The 27,202-nt window shown below is 41.9% G+C and overlaps 3 protein-coding genes and 2 long non-coding RNA genes across 11 annotated transcripts; 2 read left to right on the top strand and 3 right to left on the bottom strand.

Moving 5' to 3' along the window:
* Positions 1–899: 899 nt before the first annotated feature.
* Positions 900–1,724, top strand: LOC123469686. The gene is made up of 3 exons (XR_006642985.1): positions 900–1,398; positions 1,466–1,612; positions 1,677–1,724. It is a non-coding gene; the product is annotated as an uncharacterized LOC123469686 (long non-coding RNA).
* A 72-nt stretch (positions 1,725–1,796) lies between these two features.
* Positions 1,797–7,080, bottom strand: LOC116916808. 7 transcript variants are annotated; one of them, XR_006642978.1, is made up of 11 exons: positions 6,942–7,080; positions 4,668–5,401; positions 4,206–4,581; positions 3,931–4,092; positions 3,654–3,766; positions 3,267–3,513; positions 2,898–3,202; positions 2,490–2,738; positions 2,291–2,418; positions 2,075–2,180; positions 1,797–2,011 (listed from the first exon to the last, which is right to left on the bottom strand). It is a non-coding gene; the product is annotated as an uncharacterized LOC116916808 (long non-coding RNA). The 7 variants fall into 7 exon arrangements; XR_006642983.1 differs by having other exon boundaries at positions 2,075–2,418; positions 4,206–4,306; positions 4,366–4,581; XR_006642984.1 differs by having other exon boundaries at positions 2,075–2,418; positions 4,206–4,303; positions 4,366–4,581.
* A 30-nt stretch (positions 7,081–7,110) lies between these two features.
* Positions 7,111–9,626, top strand: LOC116916690 (pickpocket protein 28). The gene is given in 12 exon segments (XM_032922004.2): positions 7,111–7,247; positions 7,325–7,534; positions 7,612–7,768; positions 7,834–7,991; positions 8,060–8,174; positions 8,248–8,321; positions 8,382–8,473; positions 8,476–8,580; positions 8,647–8,706; positions 8,798–8,981; positions 9,050–9,141; positions 9,201–9,626. Coding segments are annotated over 12 exon segments (1,602 nt in total). The 3' UTR covers positions 9,419–9,626.
* A 2,263-nt stretch (positions 9,627–11,889) lies between these two features.
* On the bottom strand, positions 11,890–14,609 carry LOC116916153 (beta-1,3-glucan-binding protein). Its single transcript, XM_032921354.2, has 9 exons — positions 14,454–14,609; positions 13,868–14,375; positions 13,661–13,795; positions 13,418–13,545; positions 13,186–13,332; positions 13,081–13,126; positions 12,787–12,997; positions 12,303–12,382; positions 11,890–12,217 (listed from the first exon to the last, which is right to left on the bottom strand). Exons 2-9 carry the CDS (start codon positions 14,080–14,082, stop codon positions 11,992–11,994), a joined length of 1,188 nt encoding a protein of 395 aa, XP_032777245.2. The 5' UTR covers positions 14,083–14,375; positions 14,454–14,609; the 3' UTR covers positions 11,890–11,991.
* Positions 14,610–14,780: 171 nt separating this feature from the next.
* On the bottom strand, positions 14,781–24,782 carry LOC116917401 (DE-cadherin). Its single transcript, XM_032922856.2, is given in 11 exon segments — positions 14,781–15,908; positions 15,981–16,161; positions 16,257–16,892; positions 16,894–17,913; positions 18,028–19,869; positions 19,959–20,159; positions 20,257–20,394; positions 20,505–20,738; positions 20,851–20,972; positions 23,616–23,885; positions 24,403–24,782. Coding segments are annotated over 10 exon segments (4,599 nt in total). The 5' UTR covers positions 23,686–23,885; positions 24,403–24,782; the 3' UTR covers positions 14,781–15,753.
* Between the last annotated feature and the right edge of the window lie 2,420 nt (positions 24,783–27,202).

Here is a 27,202-nt window from a genome sequence, read left to right as displayed (position 1 = left end):
GGTAACAATACTTTATTTTCGTTTATTTTAAAATCGGCTTATTTAATAAGGAAACCATTTACTTAATCGAAATTAGCGTCAGTTTTGATTATACTGTGTGATTGTTTTTTATCCAACGCTATCGAAAACTTCACGAACAGCGGGAGCCGTTGAGTATAATCAGAGCATATACGGTTGCCGCGATTCAAGAGCAACTACAGCCCAACCCTTTCGGGGACTTCCCAAACGGAGTTATGGCCCCTAGTCTCAGTGTATTAACGAGTACCCAAAAGAATGTTTAAAACGGAACGCACCGAACATTTATTAGCTCCTCGCTGAGCACGTCTCGAATCCCTAACAACTATGCCACATCTGATGAACCATGAATTTCGACTGCAGACGATCCACTAATAGCCATCTATTGAAGATATCTAGTTTTACTTGATTAATAAAGATGCAGTCAGCTGCAGGTCCCACTTGGTGTGGCGCGCTGGAATCAAAATTTTGGACGCGTTGGAAAGACAACCTAACGCAAACGGAATAGAAAAACTCATATACACGGCCTTTCAAGTCCGTTGCTAGGCGACGCAGGAATCCTGGCCTTCAAAAGTAAGTTCGCGGCCTGATTTCCTCTAGTTTTCGTGATTCTTTGTCACGACATCTACCGCCAAAAAAATCATACCCGAAACTTGGGTCAGCCGTCTAAATTGCTCGGCAATCTCTCACCGTTAAGCCTAAAATAACAGGAACACGACAAACGATTGTTCCATTATCTGCTCTACAACACAATACCAATGTCCACGTCCTAACCTGGAAGGTGGTAAAACATCCTTTGCAAAAATAACGCCATCTATCGGGAGAAATCTTAGAAAAAATGTGGGTTCGGTCGACACGAAAGACATGTAGTATGACATGCAGTTTCGCAAGAATCCTTATCGGGAAATTTCAAATCAATGCTCTTTGTTACTAGGGGCCCTCACTCCGTTCAGGAAGTTCCCGATAGGGTCCGGCCTGGTCGCCAATTCGCCACAGAATCTCGGAAACCGTTTGCTCTTCCGGCAAAACTGACGGCTGAGGATCCGACTAATCAAGAAAAGCAAGTTAGTTATATCGATGGGCGTACAGTTTGTTTAATCCATCTATTGGTATTCTTCATGGTTTAACCAACAAGTATCATCAATCAATCCCGCTGAAAAGTGAAGAACACCTAGTTTTTAAGAATAAAGATTGAGTGCTACTGCTAAACACCACCTGCCAGTTCCAAGCACAGATTCATTGGGCAAAGCAAACGAAAGAGTCCATCCTTGAAACCGTCAAGTGACGCTTCCCTTTGCAGTACCTTTTTCGCTTACCAAAGACGTCGGAGCTGTTCTTCACTTTTAGAAGCCTACGTACCCTTTCCTACAGTCTTACTTTATGGTACCAATCTGAATAAATCTTACCCATTTGCGAACATATACCACATTTTCTGAATGTTCAATTTCAGTAAATGGCATAACGCTTCGAATGGCCTTACGCTTGTTTTTGGGCGACATCCGAACGTTCCAAAAGAACTAGATTAACAATTGGGCGAAAAAGGGTAATTCTACAAGGGAGAGCAACAACAACCCACCTGGCTGCACATTAACAATACGTAATCTGTTCAACGAAAAACAAATGCACCCATTATTTCCAACTAGTGTGCATGTATATTTTAGGAATAGTCAACAAGTCATCACGTGAACTCCTCTTAAAAAACGAGTTTAAAATTTTTAAAAAAAAAAAAAAATTTTTTTTTTTTTTTTTTTTAAATTTTTTTTTTTTGTTTTTTTTTTTTCCCCCCTAAATCTGGTCAATGATACAACTCTGTATCCGTGTCCTATGAAGCGTGCGGAGATCATCCTATGGATCGTGCGGAGATCATTTGTCTAAGCAACGATCGTAAATCAAATAATTCCCACTTCGTTGTCCCGGGTGGTTTCGCTGTCCGGTCATACAAGACCCTGGAAATTCCTGGAACAGTTAAGACGGCTTCAACCATCTTGTCTTCAACCTAACAAGCGGTATCCATGTTTACAGCAAGATCAGTTTTTAAAATGTACCACTATTTACGTACCTCTTGGGGCAGATAGGTATCAGGAATTGTGGGAAGTCCAGTCACAAAATCATGTGAAAGGAATGGTCGGACAACGACTGATCGCTGGCATGATGGAATGCGTTGACTTGAATCGCGATAAAAGTGAAAAGGGATCAAGACGATTGCCATCTGGGCTAGCTTCTTATTGCAACCCGAATCCCACAATATTTTATTAGCCAAATAAAATCCGCTTACCTCAAAGACCTCTTACTTCATCTTCATGGAAGTCTTTTGGGGAAAAAATGCGAAAAGATTAAAGATCTTAATGGTGCGCGAAGAAGCCATATGGAAAGCGGACTCAATTAAATCCGGTCTCAAAGTACCTGTAATATTTTCATATGTGATGACATTAAATAATAGGCAATAATACATGCAAAAAAGAGAAGGTTGATACCTTGTTCGAGAAGTATATTATCCCAAGTTAGATTTAAATCGTTAGCCGTTGTATCTGCCACTTTGACAAACGTATCGCGAGTAATTCGACGTTTTTCTTACGGATTGACAGTCCGACATAAAGACAAAGTTTGGCGACCATGCACGTCGATGGAAAAACCGTAGAAAGTCAGATTTGCTTTAACAAACTAAAACCATTTGAAACCTCAAATCTGATCGCTGGTAAGAAGAAGAAATGAGAAGCCACTGTCTGTATAAAAAAAATTTAATAATAATTTAAAAAATAATAATAGAACAAGAATTATTAACCATAGAATTTGTGATGTTACAGGACGACTTATCAATGAATCTCGAATCAAATTTTGGCCAAAAATAAAACTGAACCATCCAGAAAAGTATCTCAAATTACCCGAAGAATAACCCCGAGTTGCTGTAAACTAGTGACGACCTGCTCGGATTCGTCTTTACGCAGGAAACCGTTATCGATGTAGATGCCCTGCACTCTCGACGAGTTATAACCTGTAGAAGTGCTTCATGGAAAAGGGCAGCACAAACGGCGAAATCGACTTCACCGCTTACCAGCATGAGCATGCTCTTAACACGTCCGACCATACTCCGGATGTAAACGATACACCTGCTGCTCGCATTTCTCCAACGTGAAACCTCCTTGCAATCTGAAGATGTCGAACAAGAAGTTATGCAACATTTTTCGTCCTGTAATTTTACACCAGCCATTAAGATCATTGTTTCCCATTCAATGGAAAGGAAACCAACATACCGTTTTCACTCAAATCATGGAAATTGACTTCGTAAAGACGGCGTTCAGTATCAGCGATAGCGGAAATAATATGACGCAAAGATGATGCGACGCAACGCAACTCTTCTGCAACCTTGTCTACACTGTCTGTCACCATGGATCAGTAATACCTTTTGCCGAGTCTCTAAGCCTTTAAACAATGGGCACTCCGTTTTTACTTGGATCTCGAATTGCCCATCGCAAACATCTTTTCTCTCCGCCGTTCCACCTTAAAAAAAGAAAAGAAAAACAATAAACAAACATTTACGTTCTAATTATTTTTTGACTTAATTGTTTTTTTCTGACACGGTAAATACTGCTGTGAAATAATTTGAATAATAAAAATTTGATTAAATAGAATTGGTTAACTAATGCCTTGTTGAGTAATTGCATGCATAACAAATTCCCGGCACTGGAAGAACGCAAGTAAAGATTTGCTGGGTGGTAAAGTGGGGCATCCGTTGCGTAAACCGAGTTAGAGCCTGTTCAAAAGTTGTGTAAATAGATTTTTGGCTCAAACATTTCATAACTTGACCCTTAACATATACACTTTCATGTTTTCAAAAGTTAAGTGCAACAATAATAACATTAAGCCAAAAAGCCAACTAAAAAATGTCTGTGATTTGTTTTTGGTTTCAATCTTTACCTCCTGAAATTATAATTGTTTTATAGCCTTGTTGAAGCAGAAGGGCAGCTGGGGTTTCAAGGGCTAGTAAATCAGATTCCACACATTGTTCTATGACTCAGTGATAAATAACCTCCGTTTTGTTATTTTATGGCATTGTTCTCTGACTCTGCAATCAATTAACTAAAATATAAATGTTTTAATTAATCAATCATTCATTCATCATCTTGATAGATGATGTGTCTCTGAGAAGTGGAAGATTATGGAATCAATCTTCACTTGTGAAAATAATTTACCTGAAGTAACAGGTCACGGTCATATGTTGTTTCATTTTAACAATTTACCAAACTAGTAACAAGAAACAAATGTATAGTTCTCCAGCTTTAATTTTTTCCTGCTAATTTACAAATTCCAAAAAAGTCACTTTACTAACATTATTACACATTCGTCAAATACCTTAAACATCTTTTTAGAATCTTTTCAATGACACTTGGTTGGCATCAAGATATCCTATGTTCCTTGTTCCAAGAAGTGGAAAAATATTAATGATACAAGAGTCAAATTAATAAAGTCCACAGCTACAAATTTCCTTGGGGGAAGAGTCTTTAGGAGTCCTCTAGGAGAAAAAGCTGCTTCTTTAGCCCAATCAGCAACATGGTGAATACATGAAAGCTTTAAAAATAGTCCAATCAAGGTAAATAATAACCAATGTGATTCTGTGAAGCTTACTTTAAAAAAATTGATGTCAAGTTATTTACCAATAAAGATAATTGTGATGCTTTCAGGCAGGTGATGAAGGTGAAATTTGAGCATCAAATGGATGCAAATAACTAATACCAAGCAGAACAACTACCATGGTATAAACTATAAAGTATAATAGTTTAGAGGTATACGTCTACTGCTTAAGGATTCCCTATCTGCCAAAGTGTCGTCGTTTTCAGGAACGTAGGCGGCAGCACCTGTCCGCAGTAGTCTGACCTAACACGGAAGGTATAGGGAAAAAGTGGTTTTTTTTTCCATTTTTAGGGAATATGTAATTAAGTTACAGCCATAAATATTTTTATTTCTATAGAAAAAAATATTAGAAGTATAGCTCATTTTTCAGAAATGTCTTAATCCTAAAGGGAAAAATTCTAGAATTTTTTGAAAATGCTAGAAAGGGAAGGAAATTTGGCACTCTGCCATTAAAAAGGATGCTGTTTAGCAGCGTTTTGTTTTTTGTTTTTTTTTACCTAAATTGTTTTGTTAAATTAAAATTAAATTACCTAAATCCTTCTGTTTGGACGAGAGAGGATTTAAAAAAAAAAAAACACACCGGTGACAGGACCAAACACTGGCTGTCCTGACAGGCTGTGAAGAAAAATCGGCAATATTGCATCTCCCACATGCGTGCACACGCAGTACAGGTAGTCTTCAACTCCACTGCAGTCTTCAACTACCTTTACGGGGGATTTGATCCTTAAATGAGTCGGTCAGCTCTGGAGGTGCGCATCTGCGGAGAAAGTAGAGCAAGATTGTAAATATTTTTCTCCTAATGATCATTTTCGACTTTTTTTTTTTTTTCCTAATAAAATTCACTTAAAACTACTAGCAATTTCTTCTGTTTTTATTACTTTGATACATCACAATAGCATAAGCAGACATTCTTTAGGTTTTAAAAACACAATTAAAGAATCACGATTCTTTGTACCATTAACAAAAAGACATGCTTGATGAATCCCACGTTTTCACTCACGGCAATAAGTCAAAAAGAATTTCGTTTCAGGATACAGCGCAACCATTGCTTTGAACAGTGCGTTGCGGAAGCGTGTGCGTAGCGCAACTCAAAACTAGTTCATTCATAACATCCTTTACGTGTGTCCCTCCCCATATTTTTTTTTTTTTACTACTAGAATAAGCAGCAATTGTAACTATGAATATCACCAGCCAGAAACCCAACACACTTTGAGGTCGATGGGGATGTTATTCTAATCTGATGACTCCCTTCCTGTAGGAATCGCGAATGTTTATCATCTTTCACGAGTTAACCCAATTTTTTGGCAACGTCAGGGTTAGTGATGGAGATGCAAATGAATAACAAATTATCTGTCAAGTTCACTGACCCGGGTGTGTATCACTAAACGGCCACTAGCTGATGGGCTGGTGTCAAGGCTGCTTTGGACACAGGTAGCCACACCCCAAGAAGGAAACGCTATCCGAATTCTGCTCTATTAGCTTTATTTCCGGCTTCGTTTCGACGATGGATGCAGTTAAGTAGTTAGCAATCGATCGAACTAGCAGTGTCATGATCCTTTCTCGTGAGTATTGCAGTTTTCAAATTTGGGGTGTAATGGATTTGTATTAATTTTATAAAAGAGAAGGAAACAAAAAACGCAAAATTATAATTCCAATGATTGCATTGCAAAAAAGTATCATACGCCTTAGCCACTTTGCTTTGTTTTCTTTTATTCGGATTGGATTATATTGGCAGATAGTATAAGTGGTAAGGAAGAACTGAGGTTGTATCCTGGTGCGTATCATCACGTGTCTCTCTCATACAATAAAAAGCCAACAACTTCTATTTTCAACTTGTTGCCTCCCACTCACGCTCACGCTATGTATTCACATTGATCGCTATAACCTTCATTTTTGTAAATATGGAAATCTTCCTCAGTCGGGAAATCTCACCAATGTCAAGGATCAGAGTCAACTAAACGTTCGAATCCAATGTTAATCAAAGGTCAGTCTACTACGAGGTCGTCGGAAAGAAATACGATTTTTTTTTTGTTCAAAGATGCAACGTAATCTTCATGCCTCAGGTAGCCATATTGTTCGGCAAACTGCTAAAAATTAAGCAACATTTTTTCACCTTCAAACCCTAAAAACAGTTTGTTATACGTATGTTCCTGTCTGGGACCATAAGACGATGACTAAACATAATTCATTTCTTTCGGCAGAAGAACATAAACCCTCAAGTGCACCATTAATTAAAACTCAATGGACCCTGCGTGATGTTCGCTTTAAAAGAAACGGTATAAAAGAAAAGGACGTACCAAAGTCATAAACATAATGGTCTGAAGGATATACGCCTCTGGTGTTAGAGCCAACCCGAGGAAAAAAGGTAAAGTCACGGACTTCGGCCACGGTGATGCTAAGCAGCTGTTATCCTACGTTCTCAGTCGGCAGTCAACATTGTTCCTGCGAGGTGTGTAAAAGTCTATAATGTCGTCCCGGCAGATCTCAATCCAAAGCCAAAAGGCGGGCCAAAAAGCGGGCAAAGCGGTGAAAGAGTTTTGCGATACAACTTCCATCCATGGGCTGAAATACATCACCGAAGAAAAAAGCCACTGGCTGAAAAGGTAAATATTGTTATATACCTCTATTATACCGTTATTCAAATGTCTCTTTGTTCATAAACTTACCTGCATAACAACAGAGTCATGTGGACGCTGGTATTCTTGGCTGGTATTTTCTTTTCTGGCTACTTTTGCTGGCAAATGTGGAACAAATGGGTAGACTCTCCTGTCCTCATGTCACTCGATTCCAACCGATATCCGCTTAAAAATATTCCCTTTCCGGCCGTGACCATTTGCAACGTCAACAAAGTTTCCAAAACGAAGTTGCTTCGAGTCATGGAAGACCCAAGGTCGTATTCCATCATTGTCTAACCCCTCATCCGAGGTGGCTTTTTTTAAACTTATTTTTTTATTTTTTTATGTACAGGTACGAGAACATCACCTATGAAAAAATGCAGAAGACCTTGAGGTACATGACGAAACTGGACAGGGCCATCCAAAACGAAAAGGAATTAGATAATTTGAGTGGATACTACAAGTCACTAAACATTACATCAACAGATTTGTTCGACGTTCTTAAAAAGGTACACCGCCTTGTGCTGGAACTTGGGACTATCGTGTACAATTGAATTTTTTCCGCTCGTAACAGTCCGCACCGTCGTGCAGAGACATGATTATGGACTGCATTTGGCTTGGTGTTCCATCCCCTTGCATCGAATACTTTTCTTTTCTCCCCACAGACGATGGAATTTGCTGCACTTTTAACGGAGCAGAATACGAAGATGCAGAGCTTGACATCAAATCAAAGTAGAAGCGCAATATATTGTTGTTATTGGAATGATAAGAGAACTTTAATTATTCCCATTTCCTTACAGTGAAAACAAAAAGCTCCGTGTAGGTGGGAACGGGTACCGGATGGGACTCGCCTTGGTACTGGATGCCGACATCGAAGACTATAGTGTAACAAACGGGAAATTCGACGGTTTCAAGGTATGTATATACTATTTGCACTTCAACAAAATATAAATAAATATTCCAACAACGATTTATAAATGGGGGAAAGGTATTGGTTCACACGCCAGAAGAATTCCCGGATGTAGCGGATCGAGGCTTCGTTCTTGGACCTGGTTCCGAAACGTAACGGTTCCGTTAGTATCACAAGCAAACATAAAATAACAAACGGAAACACTTGTACAGATTCGTCGGCGTCAAAGGAATCACAACTTTTAATACGGAAGAAGTGGCAAAAGACGTAACACCCCATCAACGACAGTGCCAAGTAGAAGGCGAAAAAAGTTGAAGTACTTCCCACAATACAGTCGATCAGCGTGTACTATCGAATGTGCCACACAGCTTATGCAAGAGCGATGCAAATGTAGGCCGTACTTTTTCAGAGGTTAGTTTTCTCTCACATACGTGTAATATGCCATCCAAAAATTAAATATTTGTTGGATTACATCAGCTGACAAAGGAATCAAACTGTGTGATCTGGCTTCATATTCTTGCATCTCCGATGCCTACGGTAACAAACGATACACTTCATTCTTGTATATCATTGGTTAATCAGAAAGAAAGGCATAAATTCTTATTGTCTTCCACTACCCCTTGTTCAGAGGATGTAAGAGAAAGGGAGGATCAATTTTGCAGTTGTCTGCCCCCTTGTTCGGACGTATGGTACGATCCTGAAATTTCGTACGCTACTTTCCCTGGACGTGGATTCAATTTGACCCGTACCTTCAAACGGCTTGTGGCTGGACGCAATCTCAGCTCAACGGCAGATGGCAACGAATATTTCAAGTTTGATAGAAATTTACTTAACGAAAATAACATGATACTCATCAATGCTTAACGCTCCGTTTCCACAGATCGAATGTCGCGGTGCTTCACGTCTACTATAAAGATAAGACTGGTGTACGATACAAGACTGACATTCGATTCGGGGTTGAAGACTTTATTTGTAATAGCCTTTCAAATGTTTATTCTGATGAAATAATCATTGCTATTTGTTTTCAATAGCCGCCATGGGTGGTCTTTTGGGATTGGGCTTAGGTCTCAGCTTCATCAGCGTTTTTGAGCTGTTTTATTTCCTCTGCCTGCGATGGGTTTTCCCTTCATCAAAAAGATTATCCCGGAGGAGATCCGAAACAGTTGATTGCCATAGTCTGCCACCAGGCAACAAGAACAACATATGGTCTTCAACATCAACAATCGGGACGGCCGTGTCAGTCTCATAAATGAAATGACTGCGAGCTGAGCACGCGTTCGGGCCATGTCGTCTTCTGTGACCGTTCCTTTATTCTTATCAAAGACAGCCCTTTGGCTTTGGAGGCCATTAAATATGCTTGGGAAAATATACAAATAAGCGGTTATCCTTGTAAGAACACCCACGACTGTGTTATTGGAAACCATGATGCAATAAAACACGACTCGCTAGAAATCGAATATTCATAGTTTAAAATGAAGTAAAGCTGGTAATTTGGTGGTACATGTGAATGACCAGATTATTTCTTCTTCTTTTTTTCACAGTTCGTTTAGCATTCTACTGAAGTTAAGGTCAAGAAAAATATTATGCAAGACTGACAGTGATTTAGTTTGTACATTGTAAACTACTGCGTCCCTTCCTTCAATCGCTTCAATCGAGCGAAAGCTACACTGAGTGAACTGTGAAGATACAGAGAGAAAACTCAACTACTCACGGCGGGAGAAAGTACGGGGAATTTCCAGGCATTTGAATGCGGTGGGAATTTGCCAAATTCGTGAAAAGAAAATGCATATTCATCAACTTGTCGGTTTCGGTTATGTTCATTGGGTAGATGTGCGAAATCGTATCGTTGTGACAGCTAATATGAGTTTCGGCAACTTGTTTGCTTCGACAGTTAGCTTTTCAAGCAGGTGTGTCACACAGGTGGTTCCTTCTTAAAAACATATCGTGCAACTATGCTTCAATCTCTCTTTAGTTTGTCAGAACGACTCACCATGTAGACAAACTATAACATTCTCTAATTCGAAAACGATGGGAAAGTTATGAGGTGAATACAATGGAAAAGCGAATGCCATTTAATGGCATCGTGACTGTTGCAACATTCATTCTTGCAACATACTGAAACCAAATTAAAAGGAGTCACACATCCAGAGTCGTGGATTGTTCGATCCGATTAAGTCCCATAACAGATATGGGTTTGTCGCACAAAGAACTGCTGGGAAGCACAACAGAAATGATCCCATATATAGAGTAATCATCGACTATAAGATTGTCTGTAGACGATCAATATCAGACTGGCTTAGCAACAGTGTGAGAGATATAATATATTTGCATACACCACGTAGCGAATCGGCCTCCAGATTATGATGTTACGAAACAGGTTTTTCAGAGAAATAATTGGAGGTTTGATTTGGATTTACTTAGTGATATAAAACAAGGTAAGTGTTGTCGAAATGAAGATTTAGAGCTCATTAATTTATGGCCCACTTGCCGACCTTGACAAATAAAATTATCATTTGCATGAAGCTCGACTATGTCAATTTCACCGGACCGTGGACCAAAACTTAGCTTTTGAAAACAAGACATTGATTTCACGTGGCTAAATAAAAGAAACGGGAGATTAAAACACATATACCTGACCGGATTCAACCACTGGAAGGTATATTTTAACGTGTATGTCAACAAATGCCGCAAGTAGAATCATGATAAATTAACAGTTCGCATCGAAGCGGACACGGCAGGGTTAGCAATATGGACTTTGGAACGTTGTGAAAAGGCAAAGAAAGAATGGAAATGGCGGAGAATAATGATAATCCGCGTACATGCGCAATACGTCCTCCACTTTAATTGACGTTGCCATATTCACTCCGCACATGAAAAATGTGCAATTGTAATGAAATCCTTCCCGTTAGCGAACAGCCATTAGGGTTTTTGCTGTGCAAAAACCTATTGCGAACCTACTAAGTTGATTCAGTCAACAACATAAATGAGTTTTAATTGACCCAAAGTGATTGAAGTGGTACATGATTTCAAGACAGTCTGTGTAGTATTCAAATTCGTTCTCGCTTCAACTTTTACGCGGTAACAATGTGCTGCCACCTTGACTTATTTAAACTGTTGAAATTCCTGCTGAAAAATAACTTTGTTTCGAAATGGATAACACTGGTTCAACTTGACTAGCACTTTCACTACAAGGAATAACTCACAAGCACTGGATTCCCCGACTATCCATTTTGCAACAGCAACATCTAATGCAGGTAGAGAACTATATACTAGTGATTTACCTGGAGAAATTCAGTTGATAAATTGATCGTACACACATCTACAAATTGGCCGTGGATTGCACGATGAAGCCTCTTGACAACTTGTTGAAATTCCCCATTTATTTCGCCCAACCGCACGATGTGCAATGCTTACCGAAAATAACTCGTTTGGCTGCCGAGAATAGCACAAGTCTGTGCATGAAACTTGCAACCCAACTTCCTTGCTCTATCTAAAAATTTTCTCAGTAAAAATTCATTGACTTTTTAGCCTGCTATCACCTGGTTTGCTCACGCTGAGCAATGCAAGGCCAGTGTGAAATCTTTCCGACTTTTGATTCGTCACTCAAGTGGCCATTAGTTTTGAATGCTAATTAAAGATGCCGTGTGACTAGTAACATTGTCTTCCAATCGAAAACAGAGCATTGTTAACGATTCCCCATATGAAAAATCGAAAAATTCATTTTAGTTCAATGATTTTATTTGTACTAAAAAAGGAACTCAAACGAAAACAATCACATTGCAGAGGCACGTATCTTTTTGGTAAACATTTTCTTCCCTCAGACTAAGGATAAACGTGTGAGCGTTCTGAATCGACAATCAAGTTGTTAGCCAAGCTCCTCTGATACCAGTACCAGTCGATGGTGTCGTAGGGATCGTATTCGTAAACCCGTATATAGTCCACCTGGAGCGCATTAGTTGGATCATCGCCTCGATGAAGGTTCCACGTTGGAAGCCATTCGTGTCGCTTCTCCCAAAATGGTAGCATTTGCTGCTTTGTCCTTGTCGACCTTAATTGTGTTCGAATTCATGTTGCCAAAGATCAACTGGGTTATAACAAGCATTCGGCGTGAAAGTACAGAGAAAGGGCTTTACCACGGCTTTGGAAATGGACGGTTGATACATCCATCGGGAAAGAAGTTGCCGCCCACTGCCACGTTGAGAATGAAGTGAAACTATAATTTTCAATATAAGATTAGCATAATGTGAAGTATATGACTGCGGGTGGTATTACGATTTCAAGCCATTTTTTTTTTTATCTAGAAGTCGCCTCAATCAATCGGCCCCCTTGTCTGGCTGTAAGTACGTTTGCCTCACTTATAAGATCCAATCCGTTTAAAATCAATTATGTACCAGCCCTTGTACAACCTGTCGGTTGTACAAGTTGGCTTTCTTTTTGTTCTATATTTTTATCAACTTTCCATTTCTAGCAATTCAATGTTAACGGCTTCTAGATAGCGTGACAAAGCAATCAAAGGAACTTGGTACTGCTCGGTACTGCTAAGTTCAGGACATCTGACAGAGTACCAGGCTCTTCTTAATCTAACTCGATCTGTAAGCTATATCAAACTTGTTTTACCGGGTAGTCAAACGGCGTCATGGTTGTACCGTTGCCCCAGATGTTGGGCCCACCAGGATCTCGATACAATTGGCCCACCTCCCAGAAACCTCCGTCCGGCGGAGTAATTTCACCAATCAGAATTCCGTCCACATAAAAACGGATAGATTGCGGTAGACGTTGTAGTCCGAAAATGTGGAAATCCGAGGCAAAATCGCCTTCCTCCAAAACTCTAATGAAATTGTTACATAACCGTGAATGCTACTAAAAAACCATTGAGGGTCAACATGAATTTAAACATGCGGTATAACGTACGCTTCGTAATGAGTCGGCCGCCAAATATTGTGTTTCGAGTCAGTACCTGCAAAATCACGAATCGTCAAACAGTTTACTCTTTTTAAATGGATTACTAATTGGTACCGAAATGAAGAGTGGAGCCCATTATAGTGTTTCCCATTTGTTTGTTTCCACACCTGAAATCGTTATTGGCTCGAATTTCGACAATGTCGATTTCGCCAGAGCGTGGCCATGGACCGAAACGATTTTCAGTTGGCATCATCCACATGGCTTAATTCCGAAAAAAAAAAAATAAACAAAACAATAGTGCGATTTTTGTATACCAATGACGCAACACGAAAAGTAGAAAACATACCTGGCCAAATCCAATCGCCGCGGGGCATTTTAGCGCGTATTTCCACCGTGCCGTAAGTGAAGCTGAACGAATTAATCGTGCGCATCCGGGCCGACTGAATGGGATTGATGATGTCTTCTTCGGACGTTCTGATGATCGATAGTGGATTGACGATGGAGAGAAAACCGTATGTAGAGGCGTGCACATGAATAACGTTTGGAAAATAAAATGAAAAGTATATTTTCAAAAAATGTGTGCACATACGCGACACATCCGCCGTTGTAGTTGACGTTGCACCCTTCCGGCCAAAGATCCAGCGTCCCATTGTAAAGGAAGTCCTGACCGAAACGGTCGGCTGTTAGAGTAGGTCTAATGTGCAAAACACCATCACGGACATAACTTTAAAAACAGAAATTAGCATAAAGCGTTGAACGAATAAGTGCCGTTAAAAATTGGTGAAAAATATTGTACCTGTTTTCAGGCCGATCGGTATAATATTCAAATTCGTTGTTACCGCCCCTCCATGCGGTGATAATGTGCTGCCACCGAGATGTATTTAGAAAATCGAATTCTTCCTGAAAGATGAGCCGCCCACGCAGATGATAAAATTGGCTCCAGGTGCCTTTCACTTTGTTGTTAAGTGCCAACAGTAACCACACAATCACGATCGCTTCCTTTCTCTTCATTTCTGTCACGCCGGTCGTCACGCAACCGTTTCCACCACTTTTTTTGTGTGTGTGTTTCAGTTTTGCCAGTTGCGCGCGCTTTGCACTTGTCCGCCTTTCGGTTGGTCACTCACTGAATCTCAAAATGCAACTGATATGCGACAACCCATACGCGACCCGCGTCTTTTTATACGAATGCTAAGAGGCGGATACAACTCATTCTGGCCGTTGACGGGAAATCCTTATGGTATTACTGGCTATTTGTAGTGACGTGCCGCGGTGCGCTTTCAGGAATCACCAGCAGCGATGATGGTCTTCTTAGTTTAACCGGCCACACAAAATGCAATAATAATTATTTAATATTCAATACACAAGTGAATGACCAAGTTTACCGGTATCACGTCCGCTTGCCGTTGGCCCTTCAAAAGGAATTGCAACACTATTGATCGGATGAGGATTGTCTGATGAATTGGCGAGCGGAAGAAAAAAGAAGCGACTGAATGAGCGGAAGCTCCGCGCTAAAATGTTATCACAACCATCAGATGTCGTGTTATTATGAAAAATCGCATTTTTTTTTTTTCTGTTTCTACCCACGACATAAATGAAAGTTGACTTTCACCCTCGCCAAGTCTTTGACCCACTTAAATTGCACGCCTTTTACTTGAAAAATAAAAGGGCCGACGAACAGTGCACAAAGAAGTAAATAGCGAAATGTTTTGTTTGTTTTTTTCAACACCACGATTTTTATTTTATTTCTGCATTTTTTTTTTTCGCAAAAAGATACATGAAAATTGGCATAACGTTCGACAAATTTCAAGTGGATTTTTTGTTTGTGTCTTCACGAACAAAAAAAAAAAATGCGCGCGAGTATACGAAAATCATGTGCAGGTGAAAGGCACTCAAAGGGCATCTGGTTGTGTGTTGTGTGAAAAAACTTGTGTAAAGATAACAAAACGAATCAATTAGTTAAAGACCGTGAAAAAACATTTTTCAATCAAAAAGATTACTAAAGTGAAATGGCGACAGACAAACATTGGCATTTGCTCGAGAAAGAGAGAAAACAAAAATCATTCTGTATTACAATTGGGAAGAGTTATGGAGGGGGGCAGCGCGGTGTACCAATCAGATGACTAGCTGTATTAACATACAGGCTACTGTATAACTCCAAAAAATGTTACTATTATTTTCTCTTTTTTTTTTTCTTCTTCCTCTTGACGGCGAGGCACGAATCAATTTAAACTCTTTGTTCCAGACGCATTTAGAAAAATTCTATACAAGTCATATTCAAGAAAGACTTTCTTTCGAGGGGGAGAGAGAGAGGGTGAGGGGGGGGATTGGTGGTCATTACGGATGAACATCAAAACGGTCACATCCGTCCAGACAAACAACAAAATCCAACAACAGTGCCAACATTCGAGCTGTGAGATCACACAACGTCTTGTAAACGCACCAAAAATAATTAAGAATAATAATGATAAAAAAAGAAAAAAAATCTTAGATAGCATCCGCTTTTTTTGTGACTGCCAGGCAGTTTGGTCCTCTCTTGTTGGATTTAACGAATTTTGTCATTGGATTAATTGTCATCTTTTCTTTTTCCTTTTTCGTTTTTTTTTAATATAAAAGAGACTGGAATTTGGGGGTGGAAAAAAAGTTGCCTCGTTAAGCTCTTTTTTTTTTTTTTATAAAGTGGAATCAGCACCAAGACTCGCTGCCCGATTGGCCGCCTTGTTGTCCGTCTTCACCATCCTCACTTTCGCTCGAATGATCGCCGTACATATCGGCTAACTTCTTAAAACGTGGACCAAAGTCTGACAGACATTCGAAATCCAAATCGCCATCGTCCGTACCTATTTTGAAGGAAAATGTCGATTAATGTCTCTGCCCTTATATCACTTGAATAATTATGCAAAACAACTTACCGGAAGCCAACGAAGAAAGGGAACCCATAGAATTTCCATCTCCTTCATATGCATAATGACGTAAATCGTCATAGGCCAAGCCGTCGGGATCGCGATCAACGCGCCCTTTATTGTCGTCCAAAAATTGGCTAATGTCTGGCACTTGGCCAGGAGCTGCGCGTTTCGGCCTCAAATCTTCGTCCTGGAAAATTGAAAAAAACAAACAAACCAAACAAAACAAAACGGCAATGAATTAATTCAATTGACGTATTCAATGATACGAAAATGCCAACATACCTTGAGCAATTTTCCATAGTCATCACTGCGACCAATGAGCGGCTTTCCATCGGGTGTCATTCGCAAGACGGACAAATCATATCCAGTCATGTCTCCTTCGCCGCCACCTTCATCTGAATAGTTGATAATATTTTCGCGAATATCATCGTGGAAATCTTTGGGCTTGTCCTTGCGGCTTCGTCGCCGGTACGCCACAAACACCAGAATGAGAATCATCAAAACTAAAAGGCTAACAAGTAAGGCGATGATCAATTCCCAGCCAAAGCCGCCCGTTTGGACGGGCAAGACGACACCGGCGCACGAAGGCGTAGCGTTTTTGAAAAATCCAGGGTCGTACAAGTTGTACGTCAGGCCGTTAAAAGTCAAGTTCTGGATGCAACCGGAAAATCCAATGTCTGTGGGAATGGAGCCCCAGTTGAGCGCCAGCCGGAGTTTCTGAAGATCGGCTGTGATGCCTCCCACTTGAAGAGGTCCGTTGACATTGAGGTACTCGTTAGAGCCGACCAGACTGGAAGAGGCAGAGCAATACGGTTGCCCATCGCTGCATTGACCTAATCGCATTTGGACGGATCGCTGGTTCCAACTGATTTCCAGATCGTGGGCTTTCCCGTCCACCAAGTTCCGCGACCGATCTGGCAACTTCTAGACGCTTCGTACCAGAGCCAAGATCCAGGTAAAGAACAGGTGAGCCTTCTCGGAGTTCAACGGCCAAGAAATCGGATACGGTCGTATCAGGTGGTACAGCAGTCGGCCCAGCGTAAAGTATGAGGCCATTGCCCGTTTGGGCGATCACAGTCAGAGAGAGATATCCCGACGCGCAGGTGGGCAGAGGATCGTACCATGCCCAGCCAGTGCCTCCGAATGAAACATCTAATCCTTCACAGCGCGGTCCCTGGAATCCGTCAATGCAACGACATGGTTGGGCGGCATCTCCGGTACACGTTCCACCGTTCAAACAGGAGGTAGCCGAACATGACGAAGAGGAAAGGTACTCGTCGGCCAAGCAGACGCACTCTGTAACGATTCGAGCGTCTACACCGACGAAAGTGGAAGTGTTGGTGGCTACCCGGTAAGGTTGTTCAGTGATTTGCAGACGATTTGTACAACTTCCTTCCGAGCAGATGGTGTTCTTTTCGTACAGACATTCATCAATGCCAAACATGAGAACCTCAGCGTCCAGCAGTCGTTCCAATTCGTCTTGATGGGTGGCCGTCAAGCCGTTCAGTTTGACTGGATCGTAATAAGGCGAGCCATGGGCTGAGTAACGAACATCGACGCTATGGTTACGCGACGGTGAGCTGCTCATGACCGTGAAGATATCGACATTCTCTTCTTTGGCTCCGACGTATTCGGCCACCTTCTGACGCAGCAAGTCTTTCTTGCTGGGCGAGTCTTTAATGAATTCTTCCTGGCCTACACCGCTCAAACGGATCGAACCGGAACGCCGCACCGCCTCTTCAGTAATCTCTTGGACCGTGACGATAACAGTCGCGTCAGCTTCCTCTTGACGTACATTGTCGCGAACGTGGAATTTGAGTGGGTAGTTGCCGGGTGGTGTGCGCGCACGCATTGTGATGAAACCGCCGAATGCCGTGACTGTGAAATACGGAGGCGGAGAAGCGGCAGATGACCAACCAAATGTTTTGTCCGGCAAATCCTGTAAAGTGTTGAAAAACCAAAATAATATTTATTTATTGCCATTTTTTTTTCTTTTTCTTTTTATAGAAAACAAAAAACGTGCTCGACACAACGGTCAAAGTAACGGACTTACCCAATCATCGGCATCCTGGACGTAAACGCGGCCAATTTCCGTATCGGGCAGGGAGTTGCGGTAATTGTAAACCAAGATGGCGCTGGAACCGTCCGACATTGGGTTGTCGTTTTCATCGCCAATGACCACAGTTAAAGTGGACGTGGCCGTCAAGGAAGTGGGTTGACCGCTGTCACTGATGATAATCGGCACAGCGTACTCTTTGCGTTCTTCACGGTCAAACGTTTTGGTGGCCATCAACGACCACGAAGAGGTAGGAGAGCCATCAACGCGGAAGGATGTTTTAACGACATCTTCGGCCGTGTCGGCCATTCTCATGGTGAAAGGAGGGCCGTTTTTAGCCTCGTCGTAGTCGGTCGCGTTCAGCACAACAATGCGGCCTTGCGGTTGGTTTTCACGCCAAACAACGCGGGTCATATCGAGAAATGGGGCATTGTCGTTGACATCGTCCAAGAAAACCACCACTTCCAGCGTGTTTTCCAACCGAACGCCGTCCAATTCATCTTGGGCGACGACGAAAACGGACCAGTCTTGACGGCCGGCAGGCAAATCGCGATCCAAAGGCCGAACAATGGACAGCTCTCCCAATTGGTTGATTTGAAATGAATCAGCATGAGACCCGCTGAGAGTGTAGGTGATTTTCATTGGTCCCTCGGCCGTTAGTGGGTCGTAATCAGGGTCTGTGGCGTTAACGCGAACGATGGGCCCGATGGGCACAGTGTTCTCAACAATGCCATATTTATGCTCCGGATTGTTGTTCATGAATTGCGGCTTGTTGTCGTTCACGTTGATAATCTTGACGTTGACCTTGGTGGTGGCCTTTTGTTTGCCATCGTCCACTTCGACAATCAAATCGTAGCTCTTGGTTGTCTCGTAGTCTAGCGGTTGCTGCACTTTGAGTAGACCCGTTTGCGCTTCAATGGAGAAGACCAGGCCAGCGTTGCCGCTGACAATGTCGTAAGCCAGCTGAGACTCGGTGTCGTTATCCAACGCTGTCAATTCGCTAACTTTGGCTCCGATGTCTGCGTTCTCAGCGATTTCAGCAAAGTACTCGGATTGCGGGAAGAAAGGCGCGTTATCGTTGACGTCAGCCACTTCGATCTGGAACCTCTTGGCGCTCTGATTGGGCAGTCCGTCCAAGGTCAGGGCCGATTCTTTGCCATCGTAGGCAACGACAGTCAACGGATAAGATTTGCGTTCTTCGCGATCCAATTTGACTTTGGTGCGGATGTCGCCCGTGTTGCCATCAATTTCGAATTTATCCGTAAAATCGCGCAGTGTGTACCTCACCCAGTTATTGGGGTAGGTGGCGTCCCTGTCCGTGGCTTGCACTTTCAGCACAAACGTATTGGCTACCGAATTCTCCAGGACGCTGCCACCGTCGACGGCCATGAAAGTGGGGATCTCGTCGTTCACGTCCTCGACGCTGACGGTGAGCACCGTTTCAGCGGCAACGCCGGCTTCGTTCTTGACTCGCACCGTCAATATGTATTGCGTGACTTTTTCATAGTCGAGCGCTTTGGCCGCGTGGATATCGACCGAATTGCCGCGTTCGTTGATACGGAATGTTTCGTCGCTGTTGGTCTGCTCCGTCTGACCTTTGACCAACTCGAAATAGAGATCAGGTGCGGCGATATTGGAATGAGCAGCTAGCGTGGCGATGGGCTTCTTGTACGACGTGTAGTTTTCCGGCAAGCGGACCGATTCCGGAATATCGGTAAAATAGGGCGGCTTAATTTTGGAGGAAGCCACGTTAATCATGACTCGGACTCGGGAGTTCATGGGTTCCGTTCCATTATCACGAGCGACGGCCATTAATGCAAATTTATAGCCCTCGTTTTGCTGCAAAGACACGAGAAGATAAAAATAAAACAAATGAATGGGTGGTCATCAAATAAAAGAAGGAAAACATGAAACGGATCGAGTTTTACCGTGATTTTCTTTTTGAGGTGAATAGCTCCGGTGGATTTGTCGAGGTCAAAGTAGTCGGCGTCAGGACCCGATCCGACATCCCACCCATACGATATGTGGGCGTTCTCACCTGCGTCGACGTCGGTGGCGGCGATGCGCATGACAAGTTTGTTGAGTTCCAAATCACGCGGAACCGATTCATCATAGGCCGATTTGTCAAACTGTCGACGACAAAACAAAACAATTTCGAATGTTTAGTCAATTCCCAAAAATATAGGCGTTATTTATGTTCCTTAAAAACGAATAATTCAATCATACCATGGGGGCATTATCGTTAATATCTGCAATAGTCACGTTGAAAGTACAAATGGCCTCGAGCGGCGGAGTGCCTCTGTCTGTGGCTTTGACTGTGACGTAAGCGATTTTCTCTCGTGCCGGCTCGTCTCGATCGAACGACTAGAAAAATTAATCAATTGAAAAACATTAGATAGCTGAAAAGAGAGAGAAAAGCAAAAGAAATCGTGGCAATATCACGCAATTTCTTTTTTGTTTTGTTCCTTCTTTACCTTGCTGCTGCGAATGCTACCCGTAACGGGATCGACTTCAAATTCTTTTTCCGATCCAGCACGCAAGATGGTAAAAAAGATGTCACCAGCCGAATCGGTGTCGTTGTCGTACGCTTTGACTTCGGAGACAACCGTTCCGGGTGGTTTGCCTTCTTCCAATGCGGCAGATTCGCATTTGTAGAAAACGGGTCTGTACTTGTTCTCCACGTAGACGCGCTTATTGGCGTTAGATCGCTATTGATAATTGAACGAAAACAATGCAAGAATAGCAAAATGTCAATCTCTCAACGCAGACAATCGATGAATTTCGGATAGAACCAGCTAAAAAGAGAAAATAAAAACTTACGGGAGATCCGGTGCGCTCCAATTCCTGTTGACTGGGTGTTGAAAAGGTATCCGTCACGCGGTTACTTCGACCGCCGCCAGTTGCCTGTCTCACAGTCACGTGATGTGACTCACTGGAACCATCTGCATGACCAATAAGAAGAGGAAAGAAGAAAAAAAGTCAACATCTCGTAAAAATTACAGAAATTTTTTTTTTTGTCCTCATTTAAATTTATGAACCAATGAATTTTGCGGACACACAGCGCCGGAATTACGCTCCAGTCAACTCCCCCCAACCCTCCGTACACCATTAAGTCCATTGCGGTGGGGACGTCAAAAGGAAATTAAAACAAAAACGACGACAAACTCGATAAACATTCCCTCTTTTTTTTTTTACATTTCGACCTACAAGTGTAATCCCATTAAGCAACAGGAGAAACGAAAGTTATTAAACGAAAAAAAGGGGGAAAATGTCTCCCCAATGTTACACGTTGAATAAGTTCATCACGAAACCCATTTTTTTTTTTACTATCACTAAAGCCTACGGGGCCTTTAGACTAAAAGTGGCGTGGGAAGAGAGCACTGTTAGGTGAACCGACCAAAAAACACCACTTTTCCTGCTATTTTTCCCCATTTTATTGCGCAGAGAAAAAGATATTCATCCGTTAGAGGAAACGGCAATGCACACCGGTAATTTTCTCATTGAACAACCTAAAAAAAAAGAAACAAGGAAGGGGGGGAGAATAAACTACCAATCAAACCGATGATGGATTCAGAGAATAACACCCATCAACATCCTCCCTGAATGCAAACGGGAATCAAAACACTTCACGTTTTTTCTACTGCTTACAATATCGATGAGCGATAATGAAAACCTTAACATCCCCCCCTTTAACAAAAGCTGTATAGAAATCATATTACACGGAAATAATCACATTATCTTCGGTCAAATGCCAATGAACTCGGCAGTACCTTGACAATAATGGTTACCTATTCGAGGGGAAACTCGCACCCCAAACACGAAATCTGGGTCCGCATTCAAAAGAGAGAGAAAATACAAAAGGAGAACTGTGTTAGTCCTGACGAATGAGGTCAACACTACGGTGCCCATAAGGATCGTTTAGAAGGGGGCGTGAAGCCGTTCAAGCGGGGGTCTATTTTAACCGGTTGACCGGCACCCATAAGCCCCCTATAACAGCAGCAAAACAACATACAAAAAACCTCCTCCCCCCTCATTTTTCATGTTTTCACTAGGGGTGCAAGAGTGAAAGAAAATATAAAAATGTGTAAAAGATTTTTCTTTTCTTTCCTTCTCTACGAGTCATTAAAAAGCATGGAGAGTAAAAAGCCGTACGACTACGACTGCCATCTGGACTTGGGATCGAGTTACAGCCGCTAACATTTTAACACACACACAAAAGTGGTGGAAAAATCATATTTCAAACTGGGCTCCCTCTTGAATCTGGCTAACCAAAATATACGACCGACTAGTTTTTTTTTCTTTTCTTTTTTGACAGATGAAAAAAAAATTTCTAGTCCCGCCGATAATGTTAAGATTGCGTGCCGACTGGACGTTCCAACAGACAAGCTCCAAGGTCGTCATGGCAACAACTCCAAAGTCACAACAGCTTATCGCTTCCGAATAACACACGCCATCTTGTTGGCCGAGACAAGGAGGAGGAGGGGGAAAAACAATGGCCGGAAGGGTTTGTCCCGCATCGTGTTTGAACGAGGGGGGTTGGATAAACATGGTACGACTGTACAAACTCCAAAAAAAAAAACTGAAAATTCAGACAAAAACAAAAAGTGCATCACCGGATAGCCGAAAAAGCGCCCCCCTCCCCAAAAAAAAACTGCCAAATTTTTTTCTGATTTGTAAATACCCTAAAGCGAAAATTGCACACCTGTGCTAACTTTTCATTTCCTTGGTGACGTACAAAAGTTTCACAAAAAAAAACAGTCGATTGAAATTCAAGCACACACACACACAAAAAGAGTTCATTAGCATATGGTCGAGGTGAAGCCAAGATGGCGGTGCACGCCAAGAACTCCGAGTCACCCCTTGGGAGAATTTACCTGAAAGGTAGCAAGACGAATGGAGGTCGCCTCGAGCTATATTTCGAAAAAAAGGGAAGAGAGAAAGAAAAAAAAAAAAGAGGGTCGGAGACCAGACGAGAGCTGGCTACCTGTGGCGCCCTATTCTTCTTTTGTTTCTCCAACTTTTTTTTTTCTCGGTTTGAAGAAAAAATAACGGCCATCTTTGAAAACATTTCTCTCGTCGTGAAATAGGCGTACATACCAGAAAAAAATAAAAACCACGCGATCAAAAGGACCAATTTTTTTTTTTTTTTGAAAATATAGGAATTCAATCGTTTTCCTTCAGGGTTTACTAGACATTTTTTTAAGTTCATGTTTAGTACTTTGCTTGGACATGTTTTTTTTTTATCCAGTTTGGCCAGCCATTGGCATAGCCCCAAGGCAAGCAGGTGGTAAACCGAGAAAAGGTGGAGTGTACTTTTACTGAAGAAAGGGGGACACAAAAGGGCCTATGTTGGGGATGACAAAACTCTTTTCCTCCCCCGCCCCCCATTCCATATTTCCCGATGGATTATCCAAGAGCTTTTATTTTCTGTGCGACAGCCCTTGAGAATTAAACAGATAACAAAATTCTATAGAAAACATATTTTCCCCTATTTGTGTTGTGTGGGGGGGGGAGGTTGAACGAGGTCGAATCCTTGACCCAAGTGTTGGCAACATGTAATGATTCACAAACAACAAGACACTTACCGGCCAAAACGTTGGAAATAAACAGCAGCAGCGCCACCGCCGTCACTGAACAACAACGCATTTTCTTCATGTCAAAACGATAGTAATCACAGTCACGATAATTCGACCCGCCTCGTTGATAATCAACACACTTTTTTTTTCGTTCCTTTTTATAGTCGACACACGCACACACCAGGTAGTGAACGAAGTCGTGGGTACTGCTCAGTACGAAAAGGATGGCTCAATAATCCGTGCCATACGGTCCGGTCGATGACGATAACGGCCTCATATCTAATTTCAAAAGACAAAAATTAGGAAATTTCTTCTTTTTTTTCATCATTATTATTATAGCAGTCCACTCTGTTGAACAGAAAGAAAAAAAAATCTTTTGACTACAATTTTTCGAGTATGTGACAGCCATTCCGTCACGGTTGCCTTTTCTAGAGAAATAAAAAAAGAACGGCGTCGCCCAGGTAGCTTCAAACCAAAAGCAGCGTGACTTGCATACGCTACACCACAGCAATCCGTTAAAGGAGGGAGGGTACAGGTATGCCCAGTGCACCGAGTTTTCAACCCACGCCTTTTTAGCCCACACACCTGTTGTAGGCCACCAACAATTCTTTTTTTTTCGCCATAGTTTCGTGACGTCATCCTTCTAATTGGCTTTTGATTCGCCCATGTCTCTCACGACAATATCAAAAACTTTTCTCCGAGAAAGGAGTACCCTCGACCCCGAGAAAAGAAATGATAACCTCTCTCTCTAAGAATCCATTAGAACAAAAAATAAAGAAAAAATTCTCTCATTTACCTGTTGCGTCTGAAATCGAACGCACGCGGCTTAATATTGTCAGTTTCCAGGTAGAGATAAACTTATAGGAAACTTGGGCATCAGCCACAAATTGAATTCCAACTGGACTAACTGAAGACACACACTCAATGAAACACAATCAAATATCCCACGCGGAAGAAAAAAAGATGGCGATAACCAGATAATCCGGAAATGCGATGTTCAATGGGGTGGACAGGGGAAAATCGCACACACACCCCTCGAGACTTAAACGCAAAGGTATTTTTCTCTCTCTCTCTCTCTCAGTGTCTCTTTTTGGTTTTAAAAAAAGTGGAGAGAGACCCGACACATGTACACACGACCGATCTCTAGCTGCTCTCGGCTTCGAACTAAACTGGTATGGGGAAGACGGCTGGCGCCACTGCAGAGTTCTTTCTAATGGCTGACTATCGCCAGAGGGCAATGGCCATCTAGCGGCAACAATTCGATGACGTGTAGAGAGTCTCTTCTTCTTCTGGCAATTGGGAACTCGATTCTTTTTTGTCCGTTACGGCTTCTTTATTTTCTTCCAACACCCAGTACAACGCAGTCACGCGAAAGCTAAACAAAACACTAGCACATCTTTGTGAAACGATGAATAATCAACATTACTCCACTGCATGCACGTTGGCTGCGAGTTCGTGACGGCCATCAAAGTCATTGGATTTCTGTTGTTTTGTTTTTTTGTTTAGGCTACCGGTTTTCCTTTTTGCACTGGCCCCCCAACCGGTGGGAGGGAATAGATGACAACAAATGCTTTAATAGCTAATGAACTGCGTGATGGCCTCTCTCTTGGAATACCCACCGGTTGATGGCGTATGCTCACGCTTATAGGGAGACTGTGGCTCCTCCTGATAATTATACACACGAGCTTATTTTCACTATTTACTATCAAAAGTACTGCCATTACCCACACATACAATAATGGAAATTTTTGCGTCCGCCTGTCCCCGTTGCCAAATTTAGACACGCTCAATTAATTTGCATATCAAAACGGTAGCCAAGCGGAAACATTTCATTGGTGAATCACAGGAGAAAATGTGTGTGTCGAAAACAGATAAGTCGTGTGTTATGGGGGCGGTGCGGTGGTGTAACCCGTTTCCGGTCAAAACCATCGGGGTGACGTCACCCTCACGATTGAACGGGAAATGTTTGCGGGAGATGGTCCGCGCGTAACTGACGTATGATCGAGAACTGAAGCTAAGACGTTAGTCATCAAAACATGTTTGAGTTGTTGCACGAGAGCCCGTGCCACTTTAAACGCCATAACTCTTTTCTCAAACCGCATTTTCTTTCTTGTAAAAAAAGAGAAAAAGATGGCCGCCGCCGGAAACAAAGGAACCTTATTTGGGTGTATACCAACCGGATGTTGGGATAAAAGAAAAAACATACCTGTTGTTCGAGAGGGGGGAGGTCTATCCTATTGTTTTTTTCAAACGAAATTGCAACAGACAGTTACTATATAGCCTTGGGGAGCTGAATGAAGACTCATTTCCAATTGAAATTTCATTCTCTATCGACCTGTTTGACTTGTTTGTAATTTTTTTTTTGTTTTTTTTTTAAGGAAACATTTCATTTAAATCAGGAGGAGGCCTCTAACAAGCTTCCGGGGAAAATAACGACCGGTTTGAACTGATTTCCCGTATATCTCAATAGTGGCCGCAGTTTTCAATTTATTCGTATCGGTTTTGTAAAAATAATAATTTCCATCAGAGGTGGAAAAGACCGCGCCCTAGAGATATTTATCGGTTTTTTGGGTTGTGCCCATCAGCATATGGCACCATTGGAAGAAAGAATAATACAGCGAAGCTGTAGATTGAAATGAATGACTATTTTCTCCTTCTGTATAAATGATTTTCGACTGTAGAGAGGACATTAAGGGACCCTGAATATATAAAAAAATAGAGAGACCACGCCCGAATTGACTCACAATCAATAGATCTCTCCCTACGTGGAATTTCTTTTAGTACAAGAGCATTCCAGTTACTATACACAGTTCCACGCGCCCTCCGTCAAAAGACGACACACACATGTGTGCACTGAAACGAAAAGAAAAAAGAAAATCATTTATTACAAAAGGCTCGATCGTCGTCTGGCAAATTGCTTGCCTACTGACACACAGGTAGCAAAAGGTGGAAGCCCCTCGCGCAGTTGGATGTGCGCTACTGACTAGTCTTCCTTTAAGTTGTGTATATCCTCCACAGTCTGTGAACCCATCGTAAATTTACATTTTTCTTAATGCAAACCCCCAGGCAGTCCTTCTTTTTTCAGTTTCTTCTTTATCTTTATAAAGTTTTTATTAAAAGCAATAGGAGAAAAGAAAAATTCTTTTCAAATGCCGTTGATTCCACCAACCGATAAATACACTTCAAATTAAAAAGCTTCATAAACATTTCCCTGTTTTTATTTTCACTGTAAATGGAAGAAAGCTGATTACAGGGTAAAACAGCACTCGAAAAAAAAACAAAAATTTATGGATTACATCCGATGTTGTGTACGCCCAAACAAGGCACATAACGTCCATTTTCAAGAGGCGCGTGGGAGGCTTTTATCTCTGAGGCCCAGCAGTTTTATACTCCGTCAACGACTAGCTGCTGGCAAATGTTTCCTCTTTTTTTCCCTTGAAATTAACTAGGCCGACATGTAGAAGGCCGTTCTGTCTTTCAAAGTTATTTGGCACGAGCTCTCTGTTGGAAAATAAATTTCCTTTTTTTTTCCAGTTGGTCAGAAACACGCAACGCTCTTGTTGAGCAACGATCGTAGACTTTTGTGAAATAACGGA

Source organism: Daphnia magna, linkage group LG2 (assembly GCF_020631705.1).
Source record: "Daphnia magna isolate NIES linkage group LG2, ASM2063170v1.1, whole genome shotgun sequence".
Classification (NCBI taxonomy): Eukaryota; Metazoa; Arthropoda; class Branchiopoda; order Diplostraca; family Daphniidae; genus Daphnia; species Daphnia magna.
Note: the sequence above shows the minus strand (reverse complement) of the source record. Positions and strands in the feature narration are given on the sequence as shown.

Excerpts from the sequence above, each read along its gene's own strand:
- LOC116916153 (XM_032921354.2), bottom strand. The coding sequence starts at position 14,082 with ATGAAGAGAAAGGAAGCGATCGTGATTGTGTGGTTACTGTTGGCACTT. Across the intron at positions 13,546-13,660 it reads TACAACGGCGGATGTGTCGC|AACGTCCGAAGAAGACATCA; the intron begins GTATGTGCACAC and ends ATCGATCATCAG. Across the intron at positions 12,998-13,080 it reads CGGCCGACTCATTACGAAGC|AGTTTTGGAGGAAGGCGATT; the intron begins GTACGTTATACC and ends CAATTTCATTAG.